The sequence below is a fragment of the Miniopterus schreibersii genome, assembly GCF_964146895.1.
Source record: "Miniopterus schreibersii genome assembly, chromosome: 21".
NCBI classification, from domain to species: Eukaryota; Metazoa; Chordata; class Mammalia; order Chiroptera; family Miniopteridae; genus Miniopterus; species Miniopterus schreibersii.
In genome coordinates, this window is record NC_138123.1 from 13,695,337 (window position 1) to 13,718,280 (window position 22,944).

Below are 22,944 nucleotides of genomic sequence, written 5' to 3' on the forward strand. Positions count from 1 at the left end.
GTAAGGGAATTTTAGGAGGTGGGTAAAAAGGGGCTGAGGGCTGGATCACAGAGCCTCAGCAGGACCAGAGATCACGGGACAGGCAGGGCTGCTGGATGGCGAAAGTGGATGGGTCAGTGCTGGAGGCGGTTTGGGAACATCTGAGGGAGTCGGAGGGCACAGGAAGGATGACCAGAGGCTGGGACTATGCTTCCAGAGACGGAAGACGGCTGCTGGAGGGCCAGATGCTGTGGGAGGGAGGGGTGAAGTGGAGTAAGAGAGGGTGGCCTGGACCACGGGTCAGGAGCGTGGACGGGTCACTCACAAGAACTCTGAGCACATTTCTTACCTCACCAATTTTTGCTCATGTACTATTGGTCTCTCCCATTAAGTAAGATCATTTTTAGACAGGGACAATCGGCTACTTCATTACTGGCATGTAGGCACTCCTGAACATTTTATTAAATTAATAGACTTTATTTTTTTAGAGCATTTTTAGATTCACAGTGAAATTGAACAGAAAGTGCAAAAAGGTCCCTGATAGTCCCTCCTGACATACACCAACTTCCCCCACCATCAACATCAGCTACTCCAACTTTCAATAATTCCTTTTAAAAAAAACCCAATATTTCAAAAACCGCCTCATCTGACAGAATGTGTTATCTTGGATTATTTTAGTTAAGTATGAAACGTTCTTCTTAAGTGTGTGCCCCTTGGGTAGCATAGTGCTGTTAGAAAAGCCATTATAACTCCATTCCCTGACTTGTGGGTCCTGAAATTTACTGCTGTAATTTTGCATGCCTGTAGTTTTTTGCATGTGATCACACCATTTAAGACACTACAATAACAAGTAGTCACTGGGGGACCAACTACAGCCCTGCAGGCAGCCAGCCTTCCACTGCCCCCGGGGCTGGCATCTCGCTGTGAAACTCAGCATTTGCTGATGGCAGCCTTAGCAACAGCATTCTGAATCTGCAAAGCAGCAGGCAGCCAGGAGGATCAGCCCTGCCCTTTGTCTCTTGAGGTGGGGGTACCGAGATGGAAAGTCCCCTGCCCTGTCTCCATCATGGCTTTCTTAACCTGACCCTCCCTCCAACCCTTCTCACCCAGTAAGCCCACCTCCAACCCACATCTGACCCTGAGGAGCAGTGGGAAGAGGTCAGGAAGAGTGAAAGGGTTTAAGGAAAGATGCCCATTCATCCCACGTAGAGTAGATCAGACTGGGGTGGGAAGCAGCATCGAGCCGTCGGAGGGAAGAGCTGGAGGTCACTCCGTTTCCTCTCCCTGCCTCTCCCCACGCCCACACCCAGTCCTGCTGCATGTGGGAGCAGGCCAGGGCTCAGTGTTGTCCCCAAAGCTGACCTTAAATCTAAACCATGCACCTAATTCTCATTTTTCCCACTTTAACTGCTAATTACCATTTCCTCACTTGTCCGGATCTCACTGCTCTGACTTAGGTTTGCAGCACAAATGCGTGCAATTTGAAAATGTTCCCGAGGGCCTAGCCCGTGGCTGTCTCCCCTTGACAAGCAGGCACGAGCACACGGCTACGCCCCGTCAGGCCCCTGCTCACACACCTGCGAGCTCAGCGCCTTACCGATCGAGCAACGCCAGCAAGGTGAGGCGATCGTACCAGACTTTGATCCACTTGCCGGGGAAAATGATGAACTTGTAAAACTGATCACGGTTAAACTTCCCGTGTGCTGAAGAACAGGACGAGTCCTCCAGCTCCTGACTCAGATGCTGTCAGACCCCAAAAGAAGAGAGAGGGTTTCACACTGACATGTTGTTCCATAAATGTACCTCATAATTTACCAGTACAAAGAGCAGATGCTCAAATTCTGAAACGCAAACCAACATACTTCACAAAAATGGGTGCTCTGAGAAAAGGGAAATGATAAAAAAGAGAGGCTCCTTCTCGCCAACACATTTCACTTCCATTATATTGCGCCAATAAAACTATGCTACTCACCGTACCACAACACTGCTGCTAATTAAGGCCAAGACACTGGCATGAAAGAATTCCTGGGAATGATCAGAATTCAACAAAAGATCTTAAGTGACTTAATTTGTGAAAGGTATGCTATTTAATGTAATGCTGAGATAAACATTCAAATTTTACTAAGATTGAAAAGATTTTTATTGCCAATATGTAGGCCATTGGTGAGGCCTGATGTAAGAAAAACTGAATTATTTATAGAAAAAAAATTTAAACGAATAAAACAGAAATAGGTGGGGAAATTTAGGCTCAGGTTTAAAATGTTTTAACCCCAAATTCATGTGTGATTGGCTCTAATCCAGTGGAGAGGAACTGAATTTTGGGGGGAAAAATTGATTTGTCTAACAGACACTTAGTGAGCAACTTAGGAGGCTGGCACGAGGCTGGGGACACGAAAATAAGAACCAGGTGGGCTCGGTCCCTAGCATCCTAATGCTGTATGAGAACATCCCATAGACATCGTATTGGTCACGTAGACTCAAAACCACAGGCAGCAGGCCAGGGCCCAGCCCTGCGATTCCTACTTGAGCGCTGGGCTCCACGCCTGGAAAGCGGAGGGGACCTCAGTGAGGCCGGGGGGCCAGCGAGGGAAGGGACAGGGAGGGCAGCGAGGAGGGGAAGCGTAAGAGGGAGGATCAACCTTCCCCCTTCTGACACCTGATGCATTTGCAGCAGTAGTTAAAACAGCCTCTTATGGAATTTCCAGAGGCTACACATGCAATTAGATATCAATTAATAGTTACTCATTTATTCATTATCAATGGGGAATTAAATGTTTCGTATTGCCAAATGTCTCAGGAAGCTAAAGATTATCCTCACTAAAGCTAATGTAGATAATATTGACCTGTGTCTACGGGACACACTTGAACGAGCCCCCGTTTCAGGCTCAGGTCTCTCCGTGTTCATCTGAGAGCCGGGGACTCAGGGGTTCCCTCCGCTGAACAACACTAGGTACCATGTTTTTAAAAAGAAAGTTCTATTAAATACTGAGTTGATGCAAATACATACCTTTGAAATGTGTGTGAAGTGGAACAACAACAATTTGATGATTGCCTGGGTGGCCATCACCCAGGGGAAGGAAGAGAGCGTCACTGTTAGTCCCCTGTGGGCCACCCCTCAACCTGACCTCTCCCCTCCTCCTTCAGAGATCACACTGTCCTCAACCTTCTGTTTCACTACACTTTGGTCCAAAACTTCAGTATTGTTTAGTCTTATGATCTTGAACGTCATAGATGTGCAATCATAGCACATGTATCCTTTCAAAACTTGCCTTTTGCCTCCACTCTGCGTTCTGCTCCTGAGACTCGTACATGCTGTTCTGTAGCTGGAACAGCCATTTTCACAGCTGTATAATATTCCATTACGTGGCCATGCCATTATTTACATACCCATTTTACTGTCAAATATTTAGGGTTTTTCCTTTCTTTTTTCTTTTTCTTTATTTTTTTTTGCTATTGCACTACTATGAATATTCTTGGACACGTCTCCTTGTACGTAGGTGCGAGAATTTCTTTAGAACATACCCCTAAGGGTGGAATTTCTGAGAATGCAAACGTTCAGCTGTACCAGGGGCTCAACTTCACTAGGAAACAAATTGTTTGACTTTTCCAGGAAATGTACACATTTGCCATAAGTGGAATTACTGGGTATGGAAATGTTCAATTTACTAGAAAACACTTCTAAAAAATGAGTTTTCTAAAGCGATTCTATCAGCTTACACTCCCACCAACAGCATGTCAATGCTGTGTGGCTGCAGAGCCTTACCAACACTTGACAGTGTCGGGATTTTAGTCTTTGCTAACTTGGTAAGTATAAAGGGATGGTTTGTTTTATTCTAATTTGCATTTCCCTATTAATCAAGTTGAGCATCTTAGTCCATTTTCAGTTTTTCTTCATGAAATCATTTGCCCTTTTCTCTGTCGGGCCCCTTGCTTGTCTTCAGTTTCTATATGTGTAAGTGCGTATACATGTATGGATGTGTATGTGTGCATATGTATGGATGTGTATATGTGCATCTGCATGCATGTGTGTGTATACATATATGTGTGTATATATATGATCAAAACCCTTATTAATGATATGAATTATAGCTATTTCCCCAGTTCATGGCTTGTCTTTTTCACTTTCTCAAGTCAAACATTTATCTTCAAGAATCTGATTGCTTAATGCACAAGGCCATAATATGTTAATAAAAATTCAGATATTTTCCAAACCATGGGGGGAAGAAATGTTAGCATCCTAACCAAGTGAGCTCCTGTGGGATCTGTGCACCCACCAGACAGATCAATGTAAATGAGCTTCTAAGGCATCTGGAAGAGCATGGGAGACTGTGGCAAGCCTGTCAGCACTTGCAGAAGGGTCCTGCTATCTACATGGTTTCTTTTCACCTCCGTTCAGGAGACTCCCATGTGGTGATATAGCAGCAACCCAGCGACGTCACACTCAGGGTCAGACCTGACCAGTGCTGCTAGGATCCAACCTGGAAGCAGGTTTAGGTGGCTGACTCTGGGACGTCCACAGCCAGCGATGCTGGGACGTACCCGCGGGGTCTCCTGCTGGCTTCTCCGCGCTACCATGAGCAGCAGCTGCTGCTGGAGCGCGCTGACGGCCTGGTCCCCGGAGGAAGGATCTGGGCTCCCGGAAGAGGTGGTGGTGGAGGAGCTGACCTGCACGTCTCTGAGGAGGGGCAGACAGGAGCCAGGTTACCTGGGAGTACAGACGCCATCTACTTCTTATACACAGCACCAGGACACTGGGGGTCCCCAACGCAGCAGTGAGACGCAGGGAGGCGTTGAAAACTGCGTGTGCAAAGCTACCCTCGGCAGAAGGGCCCACTGTCCAGGGGCCACTGAGGTTGTCTAGTGGTGACAACCTTAACGTTCTATGTTTTTAACGATGGGGAGGTGGTAGCGACCCTTTCCAGCCTCATATTTTATGAAAACAATAAGTAGTGGGCTGGACAATTCCTAAGACCCCAATTCGGAAGAAACGGTGATCCTCCAACACCCTCTGCTCCCTCTTCCAACCCCCCAAACAACTCCCCACATGTCCTCCTTGCACCCCACCCTCACCCCCACCCCAAAGCAAAGGAAACACACATTAGGTAAAAGAAATGCCTCTGGTGACTGAAAAAGTGGACATCACTAGATCAGCTGTGATCCACACCAGAATAGTTGTATTGTCTTTAGTCACCTACAGACTGACAGGACTTGATGAATGGAACTCTCCAAGCGAGCTCAAGCCTGGCATTTTCCTGAGGCTCAGAGAGCAAACATGAGGACAGTCTCCGTCTGATTCTCTCGGGGTGCCGGTATCTTAGAGGGGACAATATTGGCCGCCTACCCTTTGGTCGTTTCTAACAGAACTCCTGCTGACAAAATCCAATTTTATTCACTCATCAGACTGTGCTTCAGAAGAGACACTAGGTCCCTCCCTCGCACCTGGGTAAGTCTTGGTGTTTCTACACCCACCAGGGTAACTCCATTCACCCTGGCCAGTGCCTGGCTTTGGAATAGGGGTGACACTATTCTGAGAGGCCACTGCGAGCAGAAGGGAGTCAACTGGGGAGAAGGGAGCTCATGGGCAAGTATTTCTACTTTGTAAAAAGGTAACACAAGTAAGAGGCTGTCTTTCTTCTGACCTTTAGATTTGATGTGAGTCAGAAACGCTAAGAGCCGTAGCAGCCACATTGTCACCGTGAGGGACAAGCCTGAGGACAGAAGCCCTGAGGACAGCAGAGCTGAGAGAATAAAAGAAAGTGGTTTCTTGGTGACTGACCAACCTTGCACTGACCACACGTTTGGACTGAACTTCCTCTTTCCTGAAATAACACACCTTGCTATTGTTTAAGCATTTTGAATGTGGGTCTTATGTTACTTGCTGCTACACTAATGTAATGACCTTCAGAGTTCTAGTCTCACATTTCATTATGTCTCTGAGAAGCTTTTGGATCTTTCTTTGACCAAACTCCCTACTGCTGTGTCCATAAATATACAAACACTTATTCCACAGGAACAGTGTTTAAAATACTTCCACTATTTCACACACATACACACACACACACACAGATTTCTCTACATTTGTTCAAGACATAATTTATGACTATTCGATGGCACATTTGGTAAAGGCCTTGTAAAGGACCACTCAGGAAACACCACATGTTCAAGTCAGGGTTTAAGGAACCAACCAGGTAGGATAAGTGCCTGGAGCTTGGAAACTTGAAGACCTCCTTCCTTTATCTGGATGACTGTTCCCTAAACAGCGCTTTCGTTTCTTGTTTATGTTCCCAGTGTAATATCTGCTGCTAACAGAGAAAAGCAGACTTATGAGGACAATGCTTTGTACAGAAACCACCGAGCACTGTAATTCTGTCCCTTCACAGGTAAATTCAATAGGATTTAAAGTGCCTCGTTAATACAAATTCAGAGGAATCTAAAGCTCAGCAAGTGCCAGAAATTCACTGGAGCCAAGAGATTAACCTGACTTCAGTGCAGGTAATGTAGGTGGTGACTATAAATAGGCAGGTGTGAGATGAAAGGGGGCACTTCTGTGAGGAAAATCTAGAAAGTGCATAGCACCCTCTGCTGCCAACCAAAATAAACTAAGAACTGACTAAGCTGTCCCAGCCACACAGGTCAGAGCGACCCCCTGCTGGGAATCAGGACACAGAAGGAAGTGTCCCTGACACCGCAGCCTAATCCCTGCATCTTAGTTGGCATGTTTCTGATGGCACAGTAATGATAAATAGCACTATTTTCTTATGCAAGTCATTTAAAAATCTTATGTAAAAATCGAGGGTTTGATTTTCTTTTCAAAACCCTTTGGATGAATTCTAGAATTAAACAGAACTAGGCTTATATGACCGCTTACGACTTACTACCTGTGACTCTAAGCATGTTGCTCTCCTGCCTCAAGTCCTCACCTGTAAAACAGGGAGGACCCTGGCCCACGGGGCTTGTTGTGGGAATTAAATCAGACCAGGTGCGTGAAACACCCAGGTGGTGCCTCCAGGATATGAGGCACTTAATGACCATCCCTAAACTTTTTATCTCCTTCTGTGGATATAGGACCTGACTTAGCTTCTTATCATATAAAACGGCAACATGGCCCCTGTGCTTTTCACACAGAAAACATATGAATTCTAGTTGTTTCTATTGGCAGGAATGGGGGAAGGGCGTTCTGCCCTCGATTCGCACCTAATCCTTTATTTTATAAAGGCGGGCTCGGACAGCACGGGGTTCCCTCTTAGTCAGCTTCTTCACTAGGGCTGAGTGGTCTAGACCGGGCATGGCGACCTTACGAAAAGAGCCCGCCTGAGCTGTCTGACAGGCGTGTCTCATCCGAAACCTGCACTGTCCTGTGTGGAGGGGCCTCCCGTCTGGCCAGGAGGGGACGAAGCTACAGGAAGCACTGCTCAGCTGACGGAGACTCAGCCCCTGGCAACACTTCTCGGGGTCCTGAGGTTGGAGCTGTGACCCGGGCAAACAGGCTGCGGTGTGGTGGAAGTCCCAGCGCACGGAGCCTTCCACCAGTCGGAGGAGACCCCCTCCCTGCCGTCTTTATCTGCATCTCCTCTCGGGCTGTGTGCTGCTTGTTCTAGGCCTTCTAGCCTCGGCCCGTGAGCTGCATAACCATGTAAGGTCTCTGCTTTACTACCTTGAGGCCAAAGACTTCCCCCACATGAATAAAGATGTAACGCGAGCATGCTAGGCTTCAAGAGACATCCCCCCGTAGAACGGCAGTGGAAATGGAAAGGTTCCAGATCCGCAGAAACCGCACTCGGCACAACCACCGAGCCGCGCGGGCACATCTGGCCTCGGTTAGCCGGCGCTCCGGCTAATCTCTGCAGACTAGTTGGGTTCAGGGTCACAGCACAGATAAACTGATTTAAACTCGATTGGGCTCAGAGCAATAGCAGAATTAGTGATAAGTGGTGGAAACTACGTAGAGAGCAGCCACCAAAAGGAAATCAAGACGGATCGGAGGCTAGAACGGAACCTGGGCCAGAACGGTGCACTTTTGTACGGCCAGAGCTGGGTCTCACATTGACGGTGACAGTACCCCACCATACTGGCCTCCCCGGGTTTTCATTCATCGAAGCTTCTACAAGTAACAAATAATCAAAATACCTGTGCGGCTATATTTTTCCACTGATGTGGAAATAAATTCCTGAAATTCTTCATCTTCTCAGATCTCAAAAATTACAGCTGCCAGCTGGGGGAGGGAGAGGGCCTCCCTTTCCCTGCTGATTCAGTCTTGTTTTTCAAGCTTTCTCTGGGGACACGGGAACAAGCCCCCCCGGGGGGGGAGGGTGCAGAAATGAAAGTCACAGCCACAGTGTTCAATGTGTAGGATATTTAAATACAGCTGCCCTGCTTTGAAAACTACAGCCTGTTATTTAGACTTTTAACAGGGATTCTTGTTTTAAAGTCTGCAAACAACTCTCCTTTCATATGACAGCAAAATTTGTCTGTGCATTTGAGATAAAGGGACAGCAGAGTGGGAGCCAGACGGAGCCTCCAGCGTGGGGGCCGAGTGCCACCATGTGGCAGCTGGAGCTGTGACCACGGGAGCAGAGCTCCACTGGGCCACAGGGCTGCTTCCCAGGGCTCAGAGGTATCTCAGAGAATGAAGTATATCCAGAATCAGCCTGACACCTCCCAGACTTATGACTTGTGCTTGAATGAAAACTGCATCTCTAATGTGTCTAAGAAAACAAGGTGAGGACTACAGGGGGAGGCTCTGAGAGCGACAGCTGGAACGCAGAGGAGAGGGCACAGAAATTGGGACTTGCAGGAACCTGGCGGCCTCTGCATAATTGGCTTTGTGATCAAAGGCACAAAGAACCCCCAAAGTCTTTAAATTTAAAGCAGTGAGCACGCACCTCTCTGCTGTGTGAGTCAACAGTGATGGAGCTACATACACTCTCAGGTATTTACATTAGAGGTGAAACTTTCAGCTTATATTGGAAGGGGGCACAGAACAGGGCCTATCTAATAATGGGAGAACTCACAACATTTTACTCTACAATTTGAAGACCCCAGTGATTAACTTCAGTGCCCAACATTCTGGCTCAGCGATTCCAAACCAGGGATCAGTATTGCTTCTGGCTGATGTAAAAAAGAGTCTAAAAGACATGATTATTTTTGCACTTTTCTGCCAGTTTTCCTTCTTTGGGAACCAGGTATATACTTGAGCACTGTGGCTATGAAGGGCTTTCCTGAGAGCTGATCCCAGGAACAAGGGGGGTTTTATTGCGATAAGGGTCACAGAGGCTGATAATGCCGACGGCAGGAGGAGGACTCTGAGGATGCAACAGACTAAGGGTGGGGCCTCGGGCCACCTGAGGAGTCCAGTACTCTGTGGGTTTAAGGATTTAGGGCCGCTTTCAAAAATAAGCCTAATTTATAACCAGAACAGTATCTGCCTCGATATGCACCATGATTCAGAAACAAATAAAAGCCAAAAATAAGTGAGTCTAGACAGATAAATACATTATCACCCAATCAACTCCACTTTTAAAATGAAGAAAAGTTGAGGTACGAAAATCCCCGATGAAAAATGCTCTACACTAATCTGCCCCAGGACGAGTCTCCATTCAGTGGCGACATGCCTGCTTTATGAGAAACTGTAAATACTGTCTTCCCATCAGGTTCCCCAGGAGAGCAGAAGGCCTGCACTGCGTATGCACTTTCACTGGATGGCTCATGACATTGGAAAAGCTGGATTAATCCTGACGCACGGTTATCTGTCTTCCAAGGAAGGAAGCTCTGCCCTGTTACTTGGGAGAATTTATAGACCAAAGAATTGTATGTCTTTGCTGAACAAAAACCCAGAAACTATCAAGCTTTAATTGCCAGATGTATGGGAGAAATGACAAAAATTCACTCTGCAATGCACCCTTCGAACACAAACACACCTCGCTCTTTAGGCAGACAGACCACATCAACCGCGATTTTCTAGGCAGATCTGTAACATCACCTTCTAGGCTGACAGGCTCATTCTAGGCTCTGAGCTACAGAGTCAATCCTGTGCCCTGGATCAGAAGACACTGAACTGAACTTATACCCTGAAAGCTCTTCTCAGTAGTGAGTCTTGTGCTGCAATTCAGGCCAGTTTCCTCATTGTAGTTTCTGGGGAAACAGAACTACGTGAGATAATGTTACCTAGGGTGCCTGCTGTACGAACAGCTATTGTACAACCGGAAAACGCTGCTCACATTTCCCTGGCAGTTTATGAGAAACGTACTGGTTCCCACAGTGACAGCGGGGCCAGGGAGAGAAATTTGTTTCCTCTCCTGGTTTCCCCCCAGGAATCCCCAAAGAGACATGGAAGTTACATTGCAAACAATTCCCTATTCATCCTTGGGAGTCAGGGATATAAAACTGTCACGTGGCAACCGGGAGGTGGGCTGGCTTTCTTGCCAATAATTAGAGTCCGTGGTTTAATGGCCTAGTTGGAGGCAATCCCAGCCACCGCGTAGCCTTATAGGCAAAAGGCTGCTTTTCCGATATCTTCTTGGCTGAATGGTTCAGAGCAGCCCCAACCAGGAATCCTTCCAAGTTCAAAATCAGAGTTTATGCTTACTAAATTAGGAAAGCTAAAAATTTAATGGCATTGAAAGCCAGGGATATAATATTGAAGTGCCTTCTCCAAAATTGCCATTAGAGAATATAAGGTCCTTAACCACCTTAAAATCCCATAAAGTGACTCATGACAGTGGTAGAGGAAGGGCTTCCACCTGGCCCAAGGTCAGGGTCTTCTGCTCTATAAGGTCATAGTGAACCTGAGTCACTGCCCTACTGCTTCTGCCTGGGGACAGTAACAACAGCGGACAGTTCCTGTGTCCTCTATGGCAGGCACTGCCCTAGGCACTGTAGGGACTATTCTATTTCATTTTTAAAGCCTCCCAGGGAATTAATGACTGGCATGATTTCCAGTTACGGTTAAAAAACTGATGCTTACGGTGATTAAGCAAATTGTTCGATGTCAAACAAAAAGTAAACACTGGGGCTGGAACTAGAAGCTGGACCAGCCTAAGACCACGGTTCAGGCTGCAAGACACTGAATTTCTGATTTCCAGGACACACTGTTCAGTCACAGGCACCTTTCATGTGGACGGGACAACAGAACACGTGACAAGAAAACCTAATTTGTCTCAGCCTCTGATTTCTGTGTGGTGTGCTTTAAAGAGTTATTTTTTAGGATTTTCCCCCTCCATCTCTCACTCACAAAAGGAGAAGATAACATTCTGAATTCAAACGTGCGGCCCAGGGAAGCCGCTGGTGCTTCCGCTCATCCCCTGCCCCCATCCCACCATCACACCCATCTCACCCATCACGAGGGGAGGCTCTGGTGATGATGTTCTGGTAACCCAACCTTCTTCGGCTGTTTCTAGATCTAACCGCTCCTGCTACCAACAGAACAAAGAGTGAACTCCTCGCCAGGCTGTAGGGCCCCGCGGCCGTGCCCCACTCCTGCTCGCCTCGCCTCTGATGCCCATCCACAGCACCAGTGGGCTGCCCCTCACTCCCAATGAAGCGATTCGATAGTTATTGAATATCTATGGGCAGAGGGCCACGTGGGAGCTATAAGGACACGCCAGTGAAGGTCACATTTCTTTAAACAAGTATAATCCAGAAGAGATGGGGGTGCTACATGAGGAGGTGAAGTCTCAGGAAGCGGGATCAGCACCCCTCTGACAGCAGCACAAAGGAGATTCATTTCCACGATGAGACTGATAAGAAAGAAGATTGTGCTTTGAAAGAGGGGAATTCCAAAAGGCGGAAGCGAGTGGATGATGGATGGATGGATGGATGGATGGATGGATGGATGGATGGATGGATGGATGGATGGATGGACAAACGGACGGATGGACTGATACTGGAAGAAGACGGGCTGGAGGCTGGCAAGTGTGGGCCTCGTGGGGGCGGGGGTGGGCAGGGCCGTCTGGACAGGGCCTTGGAGGAGCCGGCTCACCGCAGGCCGTTCAGGCGCTGGGGACCGCGAGGGGCAGCGCAGTATCAGTATCGCACGTGCGAGCAGGCGGGCCACGCCACAGGGGGGCTCAGGGCAGGGGGGAGGCCTGGCTTCAGCGCAGGAGCTGACAACCCACCAGACACAGCCAGCCACACACATGTCACCTCTGGGCTGAAGCATTTTGAAAAAGTTAAAATCGACAACATTAAACAAAACAGATTTCTATGAACAAGGATTCCAAGCTCCTTGTGGAAGAAACTGGAAAATCTAGTCACTCCCGGCTTACCGAGCCGACTGAAGCTAGGGCAGCAGCCCTCTGTGGACGGGATCAAGGCCTCAGGAACTGCAGTGGCCACCACACTGTCCCGGGCACGGGCCCTCCACCCATGTACATTACCCGCCTGGGCTCCAGGGCGCCCTGAGCAGGGGGCCCTGCTCGGAGGCAGCCACTTACTAGACACTGAGGGGGAGCGTGTTTCATTTTTTTAAATTCTCACCCAAGGATATTTTTCCTATTGCATTTCAGAGAGAGGGGAAGGGGGAGGGAGAGAAAACGAGACAGAAACATCGATGTGAGAGAGACACATCAATTGGTTGCCTCCCGCTCGGCTCACACACGGACCTGAGCGCGGGGATTGAGCCTGGAACCAAAGGACATGCCCTGGGCTGGAATCAAGCCCAGGACCCTTCAGTCTGAGGGCTGACGCTCTAACCACTGAGACACACCAGCCAGGCTGAGCGCATTTCTTAATCTATGTCAGTTTCCTTTTCTGCAAAATGGAGCTCTCGGTTTTGTCACCCAAATAAAATTAGATAATTTAATACTCAGTCCAGTGCTTAGCACATTATACACATTTCATAAGTGGTGGCTGCGATTACGAACTATTACAAGAAAATGTTTTTTTCAGGGCCAGGAACTACCATAAGGTTGCTTCCCACAGAGAGGCTCGGGGCACGCTGGACACAAGCGACGGCTGGCATCCACTTATCAGCTGTGTTCTGCTCTGACGGCCTTCTTTACGGTTAGAGACGGGGCTGACACAGTCCTCCACACACACACACACACACACACACACACACACACACACACACACTAGACACACACAGAGGCATGTTAATGCAGTAATTAAAATATTTCAACCGAACCAGCTTGTTTGCTTTTATCCAATTTTAAAACAACTTCTCTTTCATACAACCAATTTAAAGATACCCAAATCATTACATCACGAGCTTCCCTGACATCCAAGGCTTATTACAAATCCGAAGGAATTGGCCCCTGTGAATGGGTGGCACAGCTTTAAAGTCTCCGAGTCTGGGAGGAGTTTGAGACTGTTGGAGCATCCATCATATAAGCCTGTCAGACAGCAGTTTAAACCAGAGGATCACCTGACTGCACATGGGACGGAGCCATTTCTCCTGAGCATCAGTTAAACAGATAGCAGCCCCCTCACTGCTTTGCCAGAAGTGCCTACGGGGTGGCTTCAGTGCTGTCACTTTGCTAGGAGTAGTGGCTGGAGCTCTGGGCTCCTGTGTCAGACAGGAAGCTCTGTGCATCTCCCATGCCCAGTGGGCACGGATCGGCCACAGCACCCGGAGCACGGTCTCCACCAAAGACACTCATTTCAGAGAGCAGTCAGTGTAGAGAACATGTATGTTCTCAAGAGACAGTCTGTACATAGAACAGTAAACGTGTATTATTTTATTTTATCTTTGAAGCATGGCTATGTGCTCTTGTTCCCTAGAACTCTCAAGGCTGATGTCCTATCAGGTTACCTGGGGACGAAGCACATGGTCAAAGGCCTAGAACTTGACAACTGAGAACCAACTGAGGCTGGTGGACCAAGACCTTGTCTATTCGAATGTTCACAGACAAGAAAACTTAGAGAGGACAAGGGACATTACATACAGCTTTTCCTGAAGGGGAAAGCTGCTTTTACAAGCTACCATTTTACCAGAAAGAGAGTCCTCAGGGGTCATCTGTTGATTTTTGCTGCCCAACATCCACCCTGCTCCAAATTTCCCTCTGAAGAGCCACCCCATAGATCCTCAGAATGAGTCCACAGCCCCAGCCCTCTCTTTGCACATAGACCCAAGCCAAGTACTTGCTTTAGTGAGTGGGCTCGGGTACGTGGCCCAGTCAGAACCAATCAGACACGATGAGGCCTACATTGGGGTTCATGGGAAAGAGGCAGGTTGTCCCCGTTGGACTTGAATGAGGGGACATGACGTCTGGGGCTGCTGTAGGCATCTCTGACCAACAGGGTGAGGCGTTTGAGAGTGATGCACGGTGGAGAAAAGGAAACCAACCTTGAGGACATCTGCCCAAGACGTCCGTTACAGGACCTGATTTCCCTCACGTGTACATGAAAGGACCTAACTGTTCTGCGACACGCAAAGGCAGAGTGCAGGAGGACTGATATTCTGAGACTCTCCACCAAGCCCCTAGCATCACGGGAAAGCTTGGTACAGACACTCAGCGTTCCCAGCAGGGCCACCACCTGACCCTGAGGACACTCTGTCACTGCGAGAAAATGCAGGGCCCAAACCAAAGCCAGGGTGCTCGAGTGAGGGCGGGTGAAACAGGAGGGAGCGCCGATACGCAGAGGAAATGTCATCACGAGAGAAGTGAAGGGGAGAGAGCAAGTTCAAGGGTGGCTCTGGAGAGGCGCTCTCTCTAATTCTCATCTGCTTGCTGTATATTTTCGTTTTTTAAGGCTCTGGATGTGTGGCCTTATGCGAACTGGCATTACCAGCAAAAACAGTTAAAGTATTTACCTAGGGGGAAAGTGAGTGCATTTATCCAAGAAAAAAGTCTTAGAATTTTATTTTGGGCTAAAATGGGTTTATATTTGTTTGAAATTTAGTTTAAAAATACTAGTTTTCAACTGAGGGTCACAGAATAATAGGGCAGCTTTCAAAGCTGTGCTCGCATGTAATTAAATAGTTTGTAAGAAAGCTGCCACCTCTGATGACTAAACTCGTCAGCCGGCCGACAGCACCTCCCGAGGCTGAGCATGGGTGTGGACCTCAAACCTCCCTCTCCACTTACATGGGGACTCTGCACGGTTTTTGGCTGGAGAAGGAGAATTTTGTGTTCTGTCTGTTTTGAGGGGTATGTGGGTACCTGAGGGAGACAGGAAGAGTGGAAGGCATGTAGGTGACGGGGTGACTTTGGACACGAAGCTGCTTCAGGGTCAGGGCCCAGTTAGGACTGTGCGGCTGGGGGAGCCATCACCTGGAAGGCCCGTCAGCTCTGCCAGCGAGGCGGACACCAGCATCCCTAAGCAGGTGACAAGCAGCCGTGGCAGTGACGAGAGGACACCCTAAAAGACTGGCACAGAACAGAATTCCACCAGCGGCGAAGGGACAAGGACAAGGACGGCCTTTATTCCAGGCACCCGGGAGGCTCCCCTTGAATTTCCCATACATACCCGGCAAGGAAACTTGGACCTTGGGAAGGAACACGGAACCACAAGATCTGGAATTAAGGTTCCTATAGCTCCCTTTACACTCCCTGTGCGTGCAGCCTGCGGCACTCCGGTTAATCACTAAAGCCTCCCATAAATCCTCAAGTACACATACAGTTCCAAGGAAATGTACGTGAAAAATTGACGTCCACACTTAGAGCAAGCAGTTGGGGCAGGTCCCTCTGGGTCATCCCCCAAGAATCCTTAAGTCGGGATGAATGATGAACTCAGTCTGCCACCGATCAGCCTGACAGCTGCCCAACACCACCACTAATCCGTGTAGCTCTAGATATGCAAGCTAATATCATGACTAACATGCCTCAGAAAGCCACCTGATGCATCTAGAAGGAAAGCGAAAAAGATGTTTAGATTATATACCTACAGAACAGCTTGCCTTCACTTGTGCGGGTGGAAACTAATGACATTTCCAGCCCACACCTTGGGACAAACTTAATAACATTCTAGAGCTGCATACCATCTTTCCGGAAGGGGCGTTACTGCTCCCACCTGCAGGTTATACTCATTTTTGGAAGCAGTTACTATGACAATGGTTCCATTTATTTTTTATTATTCTGCAATGCCAGATTTTCCTTTTCTTTCACACAAAACCCACATGCTTTGACACCTACAAACAGATTAACACATTCTCTCTATAGCGGGATCCTCACGTCAGCTACAGTCAGAAGAAGCTGCATGTCCCCCAGCAATGCGACAGCTTCCAAACCTGAAAACACAGGTCACTTACCCAGCGTGGGAGAAGCCGTCGTAATTTGATGGCTGGTGCTGGGAAGGGCCTTCTTTCTGATTTCCAGATTTTAAATAACAGGATCTAATTTCCCCTACAAAATCACAACGTTTCAGCAAAGAATATTACGCAGTTATTAGTATACCATCGTTTCACCTCATACTTTTTTCAAGTTAGAGAAAACACATTTTGAACTGTTCGAATAAAAATCACGCCCTGGCCAGTGCTGCTCGTGGCTGAGCGTCACCCAGTGCACCAAAAGGTAACGGGATCGATTCTAGGTCAGGGTACATGCCTGGGCTGCGGGGTCACTTCCCAGTAGGAGGTGTGCAGGAGGCAGCCAATTGATGTTTTGCTCTCTCTCCCTCCCTCTTCCTTCCTCTCTCTCTAAAATAAATAAAAACATTTTTTTTTTAAATCAGCAGTCTAGATCCACTCCATATATTTCTCCATAAACGTGAAAGTTAACTAAGAATATCTTCCTCTTGCATCTCTCTGATAATAACGCTTAGACAAGTTTGGCTCAGTTACTTATTACTTGCTTTTGATAGACTAATTTATATCATCTCTTAATTCACTTTTATATATTCTCATCAGTGCATTTTTTGTATATTCTCTCCATGTGTCAGTATGTTCTGTGTACGCTGGGGCTGGGTGTTGGTCTGTACCATGTGCAAAAGGAGGCTCATTCAGCGTGTGGTTTTGATTGGAGGACCACGTGGGACATCCCTACCTTTGAATTTGCAGCTGAGCAGTGGCACTGGCTGCTGGGGCAGCCGGGTAATGAGGAAAAGCGAGAGATGGAATTAATCTGCAGTTCAAGAGTCTGCTAAAGAGGTGGAGGGTACTGGGGTGTGAAAATCAGTTCACTTTGTAAATGTAAACGGTCTCTCCCCAGAAGAGGTTTCAGGAGTTCCTTCTTCAGGTGACACAGGAATCTAATTAACTTTGTCTGTTGTGAGCAGCTGGAATGCTGAGGAGAGCGCTGGACCTCGACCTGAGGGGTCCTCCCACCAAGAGAACCCTTAGCAGCCGCGACCACTGCCCCCGGAGGCTGAGACAGAAGTGCCACGGCCCCACTTCGGGATGTAGACGTCCCTCTGCACTTCCGCAGACAGGAAGCACTTCAAAGCAAAACTACTGACTATAGGTCCGGTACCAAGTAATTCAGTATTCAAACCCAGATCTTTCTGAGAGTCAAGCATTAATTTATCTATAAGGGACTTAAGCCAAGACTCATCCTCGAAAAACTAGGAGCTACATCCCTTATCTGTAGAACTTAGAACTTGTCACTTAGCGGTCCCTCCCTCCCTCCCTCCCTCCCTCCCTCCCTCCCTCCCTCCCTCCCTCCCTCCCTCCCTCCTTCCCTTCCTCCCTCCCTCCTCTTTGTTTTCTTTTCTTTCTTCCTACTACTTTAAATTCTTTTTATAACAAGACACTAAAAATATATATCAAGGTCATATTTTCAACACAGAATAGAATCTGATCACGCCTGGGGGGTTCAGGAAAAGTTTGCCTAAAGAACTTTCTTCAGGCTTGAGATCTGAAGGATGAACAGCACATTGCGGGCACAGGGACACAGTGGGCGCAAAGGCCCTGGGGCAGGAGAGAGCACTCTGTTCTAAGAGCATTATATGTGAACAATCGTAGGACTAAGCTTTCCTGTTGCAAAGACTCAGGCCCGGAGACCACGTGGAATCCTAGAAAAGCTGCCAGTCTGCCCCTCTTTCCTCTTTAGCAAGAGCCCCAAGGACTCACCGTGCTCATCAATGAAGACATGCATGGCGTCCACCGAGATCTCATCTTGCACGGATGTTTCAGGCCCACTGATGACTTGCAAGACAGAGCTGTCTTGTTGGGAAGTCACCCTGTAGATTATTTGTCTTTGTCTACTGCCCTGGAAACTTAACATACATAAAAGGTTCAAACACTATTAGGAGCTCGTCCTTACATTTAGCAAAGCGTTAAAAGGCACAGCCAGCAAGTGAGGCCACCTCGCACTTGGCACCAACGCGAAGCTGAATAAGCAAGTTATCCTTACAGGGCCGTGCTCTTGGCGGGCTCGGTGCGCACAGGGCTGGTGCGCGTGTGCTCCTGACTCGGCACGTCCGGCTTCCCTTGCTTGGAGTTGTGTCCACTGGGCTGCTCACCTTCCAGGATTTCATTCTTCCTCTCCTGGGAGCAGATACCTGAAAAAGATCACTTTATGTGTTAATATAATATTTAAATAAGAAATTAGTGTGAAAGCACTTGGAAATAAGTTACCGAAACAAGGATAGAGAGAAAACCTAAATAGCACCTATGAACTCAATGCATTTAAATGAACTTCATTTCACTCTGTAAGTACCTAAATACATCTGAAAACAGAAGCGCGTGTGTGCTGGAGACACATTATTTAGACATCTACAAGTAGGTACTTCACATGCAGATACAGGGACTCCCGTGAAATAACTCCGGGACCCTGGCTTACCTGGCTGAGAATCACCCATTCATGTGACGAGGCCTGAAAGGTTCATGAGTCACAAATGGGCGGCATCATAAACAAGCCCGGCTACTATGGAGCAAGGTTGAATTTGCCATTTTAAGATTTCATGACTCTTTTCTTCTCACTCATTCCCCAAATCTAAACTTTCACGCTAACGACAGAGCTGGTCCCTCCACAAAGCAGATGCTGATTCGGCAGAGCTGGCTTTGAACTACGTTCCTGGCCCTGTGGAAGACACAGTGAGACGCTCCACCTGCTCCCTGCCCTGGGGATATTTTAAGGTAAGAATTTTAAGATCAATAGGTACAGATTGTCTTTCTGACTTTTAGAATCCTCCTTAAAAATGGACAGAAGACAAGAGTCAGCCTACACCATTACGCAAATGGAATCCACTCTAAAGGTCAGCCGTCCATTGTCTGGGGACACACTCCAACAGACACTTTACAGGTCACAGTGACAGTGATCACTGTATTCCCCTGACCAAAGATACCAACAAGTATCTGCTGAGTAAGTTTTTGCCAGAAAAGACAGGACCAAGTTGTTTGAACCACAGATCCTTTCAAGACCTGTCATCCAGAAAGCGCAGCGAGATCGGCCTCAGCCTGAAATAGTAAAGTTACGTCTGCTCCCCTGGGATATAAAATCACAGATTTCAACTAATGAGAGAAGCACTGCTGGCTTCCACGTGAGTCCTGAAGATAAACATTCCCAGCACATCTGTGAATCTACCATCAGAAAGTCTTTGGTACAAATATGTTTGCATTTCATTTGACAGCTTGGCAAGATAGAAGTTTTCACAGTTTTCAAAATACACATTTGGCTATCATAACAATAGCTTTCCCCAGTAATCATGCCACATAAAAAACTGTAGTAAGGCACCCTGGCTGGTTTGGCTCAGTGGTTAGAGCATCAGTCCATGCACCGAAGGGTCATGGGTTCGATTTCCAGTCAAGGGCACATACCTCGGTTGCAGGCTCGATCCCAGTCCTGCGGGAGGCAACCAGTTGATGTGTCTCTCTCATATCGATGTTTCTCTCTCTCTCTTTCTCTCCCTCCTCCCTTCTCTCCATTCTCTCTTATAAAAAAAATTCAATGGAAAATATATCCTCAGTGAGGATTAAAAAAAAAAAATCTAGGAAAGGCACATGTAGACAGCCCTCCCTCTTCACACTACATATATGTGGAATCATTTGTTCCCATCTCTTAATACCTCAGTCTCTCCTTCTCTTGAACGGGTACATTACATGTGTCAACATATAGACTATCTTTTCCTTTTACCTTTATAAATGCACTTATTGGAATTTTATAAAGCAGTACACACTAACTGTATATAATTTAAAACTAGAAATGTAACTTAAATCACTTTTAACCCCACCATGACCATATGGGAGCCAATTTGATAAACATCACACCAGTGTTTTTTTTCTAGGCACAGATACTTACTTCATTTTTTTTTAAACTTAAATCATAATACAGGTGTTGTTTTATAACTGTTATATTTATCTTAAAGTATTATAAACATTTAATGACATTAGACATTCTTCTATATCATCCAAAAATGGTAGTTTTATAATATTACATTGTTACAGTATAATTTATTGAACTAAGCCCCTATTGTTATAATTTTAGGTATTATAGATAATTCTTAAGTAAGCATCTCTACATACATCCATAATTATTTTCTTAGGAAGTCTAGAAGAAACTAAATATACAAATGGACAATAGATATGAAAATACAACTTTGACCCACAATCTACAGCAACCAGCCCCCAAATCAACCCATGATATCCAGTAACCAGCCCAGGAAGCCAACATACTATGTACTTGTAGGAAGTCAGGCCACTATTTCTAGCAAACAGTCCAAGAAGCCAAATAATAACCCTGTAATAATCAGCCCCAAATGGCCAGCTCTTGATTAATAACTGGCAGCTTCCCTAATTTGTGTTCCCACCTTCAACTTAGGACCAACCAGAGAAAGCCAGGCACGTCCCCCTCACCAACCACCTAGGATGCTCTAGTAGCCGCCTCAGCTTCCAGGCCCCCAGCCTCCAGTCAGCACACCTGGGCCTTCCTTGCCCTCTCCTCCCCTGCCCGAGTCTCTGCCCAAACGCGAGTGATGTTTCGAGGGCTCTGAATAGCAGCCTTTGCTTCTCCCTTGTGTGGTGTTTCCTTATTTTCTCCAAGTAAAATCATGCTCTAGCAAAAGAAAACCAAACTATGGTTTTAAAGTATTTTGAGAAGTGTGTGGTTTTCCATAGCCTTGAAGTTTAGGGTATCTCCAAGCCCTGAAGACACCCCGAAACCCTTGTGGAGATGGCCTTGGATAGAAATAAAGAACACAGTAGAGAAAAAAAAGAACAGGAGAGAGAGCTGGGAAGTCACTAATCTCAAGCATTATTCCGCCACGCAGGAGAAAGATTAGGGGACATCCCCTCGCCTGCCAGTATCACTGAACATGCTGTTTAACGAATACACTCCAAAGGGAGGTTTTAGATGAAAATAAATAACAAACTATTATCTGGTGATGAAGGAGCAAGGAAATATTAACAATCACACAGACAGAAGGCACCACTGAAAAACCACCTAATTTGCCACCTTCGGCGCCGACTGCCTTCCAAGAACTAAACGGCTCCTCACACTTCCTTCACCCCTCGGTTAAAAACCTCCGCCCTCCCCTGGAAGAAGCTGTCACTCACTCCAGCTCCCCCCTCCCTGCTGTACCTGAAAGTCCCGCACCCGGCGTGGTCCCTCCCCGAGAGAGCCTCGCAGCACCCACACCCCTTGGCACACACCCCGGATTTCCATTTCCCCGGTGCTCTGACTGAACGTGGCTGGCTGGAAATCCTAAGAGCAGAAACTTAGAAAACAAACCAAAGAAACCTCATCTACGGCCTGTGGGGAAATCAGAATAAAAGTCTGAAGTTGACCAGACAGCAAAACCTTTCACACTTTCTCCTGAATGAATGCTCACAGTAAATTATTCTGGTTTTGTTGAAGACGCTGTGGCAGATGGACTTGGTAAGTTGTCCGAGCTCACTCGGCTGGCACTGTCAAACCAAAAGCCAGCCCTGCGCTGTCAGGGGCCAAGGCCAGGGCCCCACCTCCGGGCCCACAGCTTCCGGGGAAGACACGGGTCATCTGGACCAGCACCGCCCAACACAGTAGCCAGCAGCCACGTGTGGCTATTTCAATGAATTAAAATTCAGTAATTCAATAAAATTAAAATTTCAGTTGCACAATCCCCATGGACAGCAGATATGGGATACTCCCATCACTGTAGAAAGTTCTGCTGGACAGTGCTGGTCTAGAGGCATGAATCTTTATATTAAATAGAAAATGAATACCCTTGTCTAAAAAAATCAGAGAGGGTTTTATCTCAAAGTAACCAATGCTATCTTGTCCTGCCTATATCTGTTAAAAAGTTGAACTGAATCTTTCCTGTTATTACTCTGTACACAAAATCTTAAATAGTAGAGAACACATTCACTTTACATAATTTAAATATTCAAACTTAATGATATTTTAATCAACAGTGAGCCAATCAGCAAGCACACCATCCTGGCGGAGCATGGGGAAGACAAAAGAGACAGAGCAGATTGCTGGGAGCTGCCAGCATGGAGCCAAAGCCCCCCACCCCACCCCCCCACCCCAACCCCGGCCCCTCCACTGTCCCAGCGAGCAAAGTGCAGCCAGCAGCCCAGGGCCAATCCTGACACTAAGAGATGCTGTGACCCACAGCAAAGATAGGAGCTACCGTGTGAGATCACAGCCTCCAGCAAGCGACCCTACTGGACAGACACTATCTCATCAGATACGCACAGAAATGATGTACTCAAAAATCAGAAACGTGAACATATAAAGTGGAAAGACTTTGCCCTGGCCGGTGCGGCTCAGTTGGCTGGGCACCATCTGTGCACCAAAAGGCGGCTGGTTCGATCCCGGTCAGGGCACATACCCTGCTTGTGGGCTCGATCCCCGGTAGGAAGGAGGCAGCCAATCATGTGCTCTCACATCGATGCTTCTATCGCTCTCTCCTTCTCCCCTCCTCTCTCTCTAAAAACAATGAAAATATCTAAAAACAAAATAAAAAAAATGAAGTGAAAATATTGCAAAAACCCTAACCAGTAACAGCATTTCACCAGTGAGGAAACTGAGGCCCAGTGGTGTTAAGTAACCTGAACATAAATGAATTCTACATTCACACAGGAAGTACAGTTTATACTTTACGAGCATGGGGTCTGGAGCCAGACTGCGTGGGATCAAAGCTCAGCCCCGGTACTTACTAGGCTGA

General features: G+C 47.2%; 1 protein-coding gene across 1 annotated transcript in view; it reads right to left on the reverse strand.

Moving 5' to 3' along the window:
- The window catches only part of PCNX2 (pecanex 2), a 194,611-nt gene that overhangs the window by 149,200 nt on the left and 22,467 nt on the right, over positions 1 to 22,944 (reverse strand). The window contains exons 6-10 of the mRNA XM_081123781.1: positions 18,210 to 18,357; positions 17,927 to 18,072; positions 16,169 to 16,262; positions 4,519 to 4,654; positions 1,577 to 1,722 (exon numbers count right to left, since the gene is read on the reverse strand). Coding sequence (XP_080979907.1) covers positions 1,577 to 1,722; positions 4,519 to 4,654; positions 16,169 to 16,262; positions 17,927 to 18,072; positions 18,210 to 18,357 — 670 coding nt within the window. The remainder of the gene's footprint in view (positions 1 to 1,576; positions 1,723 to 4,518; positions 4,655 to 16,168; positions 16,263 to 17,926; positions 18,073 to 18,209; positions 18,358 to 22,944) is intronic.